At 40.7% G+C, this 8,849-nt stretch overlaps 1 protein-coding gene across 2 annotated transcripts in view; it reads right to left on the bottom strand.

The window, feature by feature from the left end:
* Positions 1-719: 719 nt before the first annotated feature.
* ERP44 (endoplasmic reticulum protein 44) overlaps positions 720-8,849 on the bottom strand; it is a 78,987-nt gene continuing 70,857 nt past the window's right edge. For both annotated transcript variants that reach the window (XM_055123849.1, XM_055123850.1), the window contains 2 exons: positions 3,823-3,928; positions 720-3,003 (listed from right to left, as the gene is read on the bottom strand). In XM_055123849.1, the coding sequence (XP_054979824.1) occupies positions 2,902-3,003; positions 3,823-3,928 (208 nt within the window). In that variant the 3' untranslated portion in view covers positions 720-2,901. The remainder of the gene's footprint in view (positions 3,004-3,822; positions 3,929-8,849) is intronic.

Raw genomic sequence — 8,849 nt, 5'->3', positions numbered from 1 at the left:
TCCTTTCTCTTTTCCCAAGTCACAGGCCTCCACTGCTCTGCCCTCAGCACTAACCCTAGGGTAAGAACTTACTTTCTCTAATGCAGTTTGCTGTTTCCTAACTCTACTCAGATTTCCTCCAAGAGCCCTACCTCCTGACAAATGCCTATTATCGTTTCTTAAAAACTCATAGTAATAGTCTCACTGAAACCTTCTTAACTGCTCCTTTATGCCCTATTAAACTATTTCCTTTTGTCTTAACATCTATAACGTCTATTATTATTTATCTATGTCTGTCCAACTAGACTGTAGGCAACTCCAAGGTGGTATTTATGCTCTACTGATCTTTGTACCCATCACATAGAAAGAACAGAGTTAATAAACTTGCACTGAATGAATACAACACTGAAATTTGCTCCCCCATGACTTCTGATTCTAGATGGATCTCTGGGATCCAAAAAGACAGCCTTTTTTTTTTTTCTTTTAGGGTGACACCTGGTGATGCACAGGGATTAGTCCTGGTTCATGCACTCAGGAATTACTCCTGGCAGTGCTCAGGGGCTCATATGGGATGCTGGGAATCGAACCTGGGTCGGCCATCGCCCTACCTGCTGTGCTATTGCTCTAGCCCCGAGGTAGCTTTTCAAACAGCTGAAGGCTACTCTCAGACCCAAGTCTCCACCAAGCTTAGCACCTGTTTTAAAAACCTCCTGTTCTTACTGGTTATTTTTCATAGAATGCACTTATGCTTGCTAATGGGGGTTTGTTTGTTTTTAATGGGATGATGCCAATGGGCCTGGAATGGAGACCAGTTGGGGAGCACATGCTTCGCCCTGGATGAGGTCCTGGCACCAAAGGAAAGAAAACTGAGGCAATAAGTGCTGAGCCCTTCAAGAGTGCAAAAATTCTGTCAGATGCCGTGAATTTTATTCAGTAACGTTTGATAATGACACCTGTGTCTAGAAATGAATGCCAGCTACTGGAGACTGTCACAAAACGTAGTATCTTTGTCCTGGATGGCTTGAAGTATGACTGTGGCAGGGCTCGGGTCTACGTTCTGGTAAGCATTCACGCTATCGCTCTCTTCTTAAGAGTCACTTCTTAAACAGCCACTGGATTATCTCATATCTCATTAAACACATGCTCCTGCAGGCCTTCTGTATCACGTTCTCTGCAACCCGATTTGTGAGTATAATCTTTCTCTTTTGCTTGCTTCTTATTTTTTAAAGCCAATTATAAAATTACAAATTCACTCCAGTGAATTGCAGGGTGCTGCTCTCGGTTTTGTTTAGCAACTTGTTGACCGTCTGTGAATTTTCATTCCGATTTCTTCAGTTCAGCCTATCCTTAGAGTTGGTCCAGGCAGACTGCAACACTGACTTCATTATTGAGTCCAAACAATGACAAGAACAAAACTACGGGGCCAGTCTTTAGGAAGCTCTGTCCTGCTTTTCTAGTTAATCTGATAAAATATACTAAACATGCCCCTTGTTACATTATTAACATGATTTTCAGCGAAACGATGAGTAAGTCATGCATAACTAAGAACCCTAGGTTGACTTTTAAAAATAACAATCATTAAATATCCATTATAAATATTCACTTTATTTTAAAAGAACTGGAAGATGTTACATATATTACATACTACATATAATGGCACATGGGTCAGCCTTTTTAAGCTTAAAAATAATCTTTCCCCAAACTGGGATTGACTTAGACTCCAAGTATAAAATGACTCTTGGCCTATAGCACCAACCCAGACCCAGAGCAAAGGCAGTTTGGGAGCTGCCTCTCCTCTGGCATTGGGCTTCCTGATATATGACACGGAGGGTCCTCTCCCTCAGTTTGATTCCCTGGCAGTATTGAGGCCTGGCACGGGGACCCATTTGACTGGACTCAGCAGGCCCAGGAAATCAGGGCATCTAGAGGGGACAGGGTCCTCTAACATTTGACAATGAAAAAACTGAAAAACATATGTGCCTTATTGTTTTTCAACTACATAGCTATAACAAGACACTACAAGACAACAACAACAACAAAAAAATAAAAGATTAGAATTCTTAAAATACCATTTCTCTGCTGGTTTTTCTCTTTGGAAATAGAATAGCATGATAGGAGAGCCTTGAAAGTCATCTAGTTCAATACTGGCAACTTGCTCCAGAGTATCCCCCTTTCCCCGATTTACATATAATTCAAATTCTAAATACCATCCATATGTTGCTTTGTCAGACAAACACATAGAAATTTAATAACACTTTTCATTTTCTTGTTCTTAATTCATAAGGACAGTTCCTGCCAAATGTTCTAGCTTATGGCTCTCCTCCTCTTCGTGGTATGTTTAAATTACACATTAAAAATTAAAAAAAAATACCCCTATGGAATTTTCATAAGCAATACCTGATCAAATCAGTAAAACACAATACACAGTGTGAAAATTTGAATTTATTCCCCACCCAAGTATCCAGAATATAGACCCGTTGGCTTTAAGGACTGTGATAATGAAGTTCCTACAGAATTGATCATATGCAAAGAAAAAAAAAAAAGAAAGAAAGAAAATGTCCATAGGAAACATCCCTAAAACCCTCCCTAACCTAGTAGTGCAAGTAAATGGTATGTTTCTGGCAATGTCGCCTTTCACTTGATTTATAAAAAAAAATTTACAAGGCAGATTTAAAGCAAAGAGAGGCCTCTGGAAAAAAATTCTTTTTTTAACCCAGCAGATTTTTTTTTTTTTTGAATGGAGCTATATTAATGACATGATGCATTCAGAGTCAGGGGGAGAAAAAAAATTAAAAACCCAAAACTTCTTTCAGTTTATTCAAAATAAAAATACACATAGAATTATGAAAATATAGGTTTACTATTTCCACCACATACAATGATGCTGCTGTTTGAAAGGCTTGCAAATTGTTTTTCAAGTTTTTAAAGCTCATCTCGATCCCTCAATAAAGTATACCTATATTCGCTGGGCGCGAGCTTCTGGAAGGAGCTTTCTGGCGGACTGCTTGCCACATCTTGGTCTTCCTATGGTAGAAAGAACAAAACATTTTTATACCAATGTATTCTATGATATTATGATATATTAATAAGAATATTAGGTGAGTGATACTTGCCCTATAATAAACTGCTTAATAAATAAATTAGGTGGCTATATGCAAAAGACACAGGTTATCTGAAATCCTGCTTTTTTCAATTCAAATGTCTTCACTCAGATTCTCCCGGGCAGGGCAGCCACAGAACCAATAACTACTGACCTGGGGACAGTTGCTGAGGTTTGTGGGAGGAAACAAACCCCTTCGGCCTACATACTTTCCAGGGCAGGCGACAGAGATAGCACAATCGCCACTTAAGGTGGCTGGTTTTTTGGTAAAAACAAAAAAAGAGCTGAGTGTTTTTAGAGTTTGTTCACGCTAGAGAGTTTTCTTGTTTTTGTTTCTGGGCCAGACTCGGCAGTGCTCAGGACTTACCCCTGGCTGTGCGCTCAGGGATCACCGTGGCAGGATCAGGGGACTAAATGGGGTGCCAGGGATCAAACCCAGGTTGGCCACATGCAAGGCAAGCGCCCTCCCCTCTGTACAGGGGCTCCAGTCCATGTCTGAATTGTTTTTAATGTTTTCAGGTCACACCTAGTGGTGTTCAGGGGTTACTCCCGGGACCATGAGGAGCTGGGGTCAAATCTAGGCCTCCCATGCGTAGGTCCAACCTAGGCCTCCTGTCTTTTCAGAATATCTTTACAAGGATATTGAAGATTAGAAACTCAAGTTTATGTATAAAATCTCTAGATCCTTTGCACTTGAACTAAAAAAGGGGGGAAAGAGCTGCCACTGAAAAACAAGGTCTTACCTTTTCTCCTGGGGCTGTGTCAGTTGGTTCTGGACCATGGTGGAATTCTCTGTGTAGTTTTCCAGAATGTAAGTCAAACACAAACTGCTTGAGTTTTCCGGGAATTCTAAAGAAAATGATCAGTAATAATTCAGGTTAAATTACTTAAATGGACTTCTCTTTTACCAACTTTGTAACTTGTAAGAGAAAAACATTTTTTAAAATGTATCTCTTAGGCCAGAGAGCTAGTGTAAAGGTTAAGATGTCTGTTTGTCTAGCTTGCAGCTGAGACACTGGTTCCATCCCTAGCATGCCAAATTGTCCCCTGAGCACAGAAAGGAAGGAAGGAAGGAAGGAAGGAAGGAAGGAAGGAAGGAAGGAAGGAAGGAAGGAAGGAAGGAAGGAAGGAAGGAAGGAAGGAAGGAAGGAAGGAAGGAAGTGAGGAAGGAAGGAAGTGAGGAAGGGAGGGAGAAAGAGAAAGAAAGGGAAAGAGAGGGGGGAGGGGAGGGAAAGAAAAGAAAAGAAGAGTAGAGAAGAGAAGAGAAGAGAAGAGAAAAGAAAAGAAAAGAAAAGAAAAGAAAAGAAAAGAAAAGAAAAGAAAAGAAGAGGAAACCTTTAATCCTACCCTCCTACCATAAAATGTTAGGCATCCGTATGTTGAGCATTTATACATCACTGTAATCTTGATATTTGAAACTCAGCAGTGTATGCACAGTCGATCTCAGTTTGATCCCCAGGACCACATACAGTCCCACTCACTTCTAAGAGTCATCTCCACACATAGAGCCAAGACCAAGTCCTAAGCACCACTGAGTATGCCTCACCCAAGCAAAGACACACACACACACACACACACACACACACACAAACACACACGTGCACGTGTGCAGGCATGCACAGAGCAGTCTGGCACTCTTTTCTGGTACTTATTTCACAAAAAGAGTTAAATGTCTCTATCATTTTTCAGAGTCTTTGAAGATACGGTCCTAAAATTTACTTAACCATTCTCATACCTGGACATTAACAGGTATGAGAATTTTTTCTTAACTAACACATGCAACTAAAAAACCTTTGGTTCTATTTTCAAAAATGAACTAAAAATAGGAACTATGGGATCAGGTGGTTATGGGCGAGCCACTTAAAGCTTCATGACTTTGTATAGTACTGACAGCTGGAAGAAAACTCACTGCACCATTCAGCTGGTGCAAGGGTCTGGGCCCGTCGGCCTGCTGCGACTCGCTAAACGGGAAGATTTCAAATGATTTTTTGAGATGAAGGTTCTTGAGAGCATTCACTACCAACAGAACCAGTTATCAAATGCATCTAAGCCAGGGTAGAAGTGTTGGTGTTGGGTTTACTCTTTTGGGGGGTAGGGGGTGCAGCACACACCCTGTGGTTCTCAGGAGCTGCTCTCTGATGCAGTGCTGGGGCCAGAGCCCACGGCCAGCAGAGCATGTGCTCGGCCCCTTGAGCCATGTCCCCGGCCCAGTCTTCTCGTAATTTTTCTCAGCATAGGGAAATTTCTGCACAGTTTTTTCAACTGCACATGCAGCTTCACTGCCCCCGAGAGCTATGCGCCCACCCCACTGCCTTTGGGGGGAGGTCTTCGCTCTAATACAAAGGCATTCCCCTATAATGGAAAAAAGCTTTCCCCGATGGCTTCGAAACAGCCTGAGGAAAAATAACATATGAACCAATACAACTCACTCTCCACTGACTTCATTGCCTTTGTTACCAATTATGCAGAAGCAAACGCGCAGCACACAGGCAGGACATATCTGTCTTTTTTTCTTTAGATCAGTCCCATGAATTATAGCTAATAAAGACGGTTTATTAGCTTAGAGAATAAGAAGTCTTGACAAAGCGTGAGCAAATTCTATCTACAAAACATCGATTTTGGTGCTATTTGTACTCACGGGGTTTCTTTTTGGGGGGGTGGTTGTTTTGTATTCTTAAGGCTTTCGGGGTAATTTTTAAATTTTTTAAAAATTTTATAAGGTAGTTCACAATAGTTGGTTACATTTAATATTCAAACACCAATCCTACCATTACACCTCCCCACCACCATATTTGGGATGTTTCCATCCCAAACCCCAATCCCTGTTCCAAAGCACAACCAAAATAACATATTTTGTATCGTCTGTTATGGAAACCCGCTGAAAATGCTACAGAAAAGTATCCGTAGGGGAAACAGTGTAAAGATTGTTCTATTTTGGCAGGGGCCATTAAGACATTCTTTAGGATAACACTAGTATGTTGTTAAAAGGTGAGTGATGTGAGCTTTCGTATATGTATCAGAAAATATGTATATATGCATATATGTATATATTTCCCTCTATGGTTGGTTGTCTACTCTCTGTACCCCATTAAATGTGGCGTGGCACTCTTGGAGAATGGGTAGGGAGTGTCTCATGATGCGGCCGTGCAGCCTAGGAATACGGTCACTCGTGCATGAGGCTTGGCCCAAGCATGTGGGGAGCGGCCTTGGGCGTGGTGGCGGTTGGGGTGTGGAGGTGTTTTGGCTGCTGGGGCTGGGTCCTTTGCGGCAGGGAGGGCTCTCATCCGCCCCACTCTGGGGCACCCTGAGTGAAACAGCCTGGGGCGGAGTCCGGTGGCATGGCTATGGCGGGCTTCATATTAAAGTCTTAAAGCACATTTGCCATTTCTTATTAAATTTGTTTTGAGGGGACAGAGAGATAACTCAGGGAGCTGAGCACATACTTTACATGCAGGAGGCCCGGGTTCAAGTCTGAACACTGCACAATTCTCCCAGTATCACTGGCCTAGGGCCCTGAGCACTGCCAGGTGTGGCCCAAAACCAAAAAAAAAAAAAAAGTTTTAATAACTTGTTAAGTAAAAGACACTTTTAATGTGTATTTCTGCAAAAATTAAGCATTTCCCCCATTATTTTAAGTTTCTGCTCATATGAATTGATACCTTGAAACTTCATTACGTATTTAAAACAGAAACCTTCTATTTTTCATACCTGTTATAAGCTACCCGTGCATATTGGATATGCCAAAAATAGTAACAATAAGTCTCTCAATGAGAGACGTTACTGGTGCCCGCTTGAACAAATCGATGAGCAACGGGATGACAGTGACAGTTATAAGAATTAAAATGCAGGTCTTAAAGAACTTGAATTCTTTCAATAGGATTGACTGGGTCTTTAAAATCATTATGTTTTGGGTTGTACAGAGTAGCTATCTTATGTTAATATTATGTTTCTTTTTTTTCCCCTCTTCTCTTGAAGCCCTGCAAATGTTGTTTCTTCCCTTCAATAACTCCCACTGAGATGTACCAACCAATAACTTCATTGTACACCCACTTCGGCTCCCCACTAGCTCCAATGCAACAGAGACCAGCAGGTGCCAAGTGCACAGTTTACAGATACAAATGACTGTCAGGTAAGGTATTGACAGAGCGCCTTTGAAAGGTTCTCTGGTGCTGAAGAAATTGCACATGCACCAGAGAGGAACACTGAGAGATCAATTTAAATTTAATCTGACATCATCTACTGTCACCCACAGCAAAAAGCTAAAATATATCTATTCAACCCAAAGAATCACAAATCATACATAATGTTAAGATAAAGCCTGTTACTTTTTAAATTCTAAATGATCACAACTAATACAACATGAATTGCTTTCACTAATCAAGAAATAATTTGTAATGAAATCTTTAAAGCAACAAAGTCATAGAGAACACTCAAAGCAGATTTTTCTCTAAGTTGATTTTCGCCCCCTTTGTTGATGAAAATAAAGAAGAGTAAAATGTTGGGAGAAAAGGCAAAGATGGATATAATATGTATATGTACACACATATATATACACATATGTATATATATGAACTGAGATGGTACGAAAAACAGATTATAAAGGACTCCTCACTAGCTTGTGGCCAGAAACTAGTCATCATTATTAAGTAACACTCAGTGAGACGATACAGTCAAGAAGAGACATAATCATCTGCAAAAAATGAAAGTGAACTCAGGCCATAATTATAATTCACTTGTACCTTGATATTTTAAGGCACATCTTTTTTCTAACTAGAAGAACATCTTAAGTGTTCTCCATACTCCAAGCACTTCCTTTTAAATACAAACACATCCTTTTAAATACAATCTTTATATTTAGATAGTGAAAATTTTAGACAATGACATACAATGTGAAGTGCATAATTAAATCAGCAATGACAAATGCGTAAGACAAAACTCATTTTGCACACATTGGAACTCACTTTTTTGGCATGCATATGCTGCCTGAGCCCATGTGCTGCTTGCGCCCATGTGCCTGAGCACATGTGTCGCCCGCATCTCCCCTCTTCAGATGTGTACTTTCATGCTTTCGTGTCTAGTGCTAGGATGTGTGTAGGGGCTCTCTCCACCCTTGGAGAAGCCTGCATTCTCTCTTGAGCGCGTTACTCTTACTATTCTCTCTTCCACTTATCCCTTCCTCCTTCCCTCAAAAAGCCTCTAAATAAAATCTGTTTACTTAAAAAAAAAAAAACTCCCTTTTTTTTAACGCTTACAATTCTGTTTTTTACATAAGCATATAAGACCTGACATATGAGACCATATACCACCTTCACCAACAGGATATATCAATATTCTAACACACTTCTTTTGTTTTTTAATTAGACCTTTTTTCCCTTTTCCCCTCAACTCCTACAACAATCACTCTGTTCTCTACCTTAAAACTGTGTCTTATCACAAGAGATGACCAAATTGCTAAATTAGTGAGATACCATCCTACCATCCTCCTCATATTAATTGTGCTCTGCCTCTCATCTCACCACACCTGCCCTTCCCCTCCTATTCACTCAGCCAACCAGCCACAGCCTACTTTCCCAGGCTGAGTGTTGTTAAAGTGATTTGGGATAAGTGACTTAGATGTCCAGTGCTGGAGAACTCATTAATATTAGTGTTAGCCTGACCCATTTCCCAAGGAGCAACTTGAAGTCTGCCTTATGCTTTTTTCCTGTCCAGTGACAACTATCTAAGAATCCTTTGAGCAAAAGAACAGCTGATAGGGAAAGTGTTTGGTGCC

Source organism: Sorex araneus, chromosome 1 (assembly GCF_027595985.1).
Source record: "Sorex araneus isolate mSorAra2 chromosome 1, mSorAra2.pri, whole genome shotgun sequence".
Taxonomy (NCBI): domain Eukaryota; kingdom Metazoa; phylum Chordata; class Mammalia; order Eulipotyphla; family Soricidae; genus Sorex; species Sorex araneus.
Note: the sequence above shows the minus strand (reverse complement) of the source record. Positions and strands in the feature narration are given on the sequence as shown.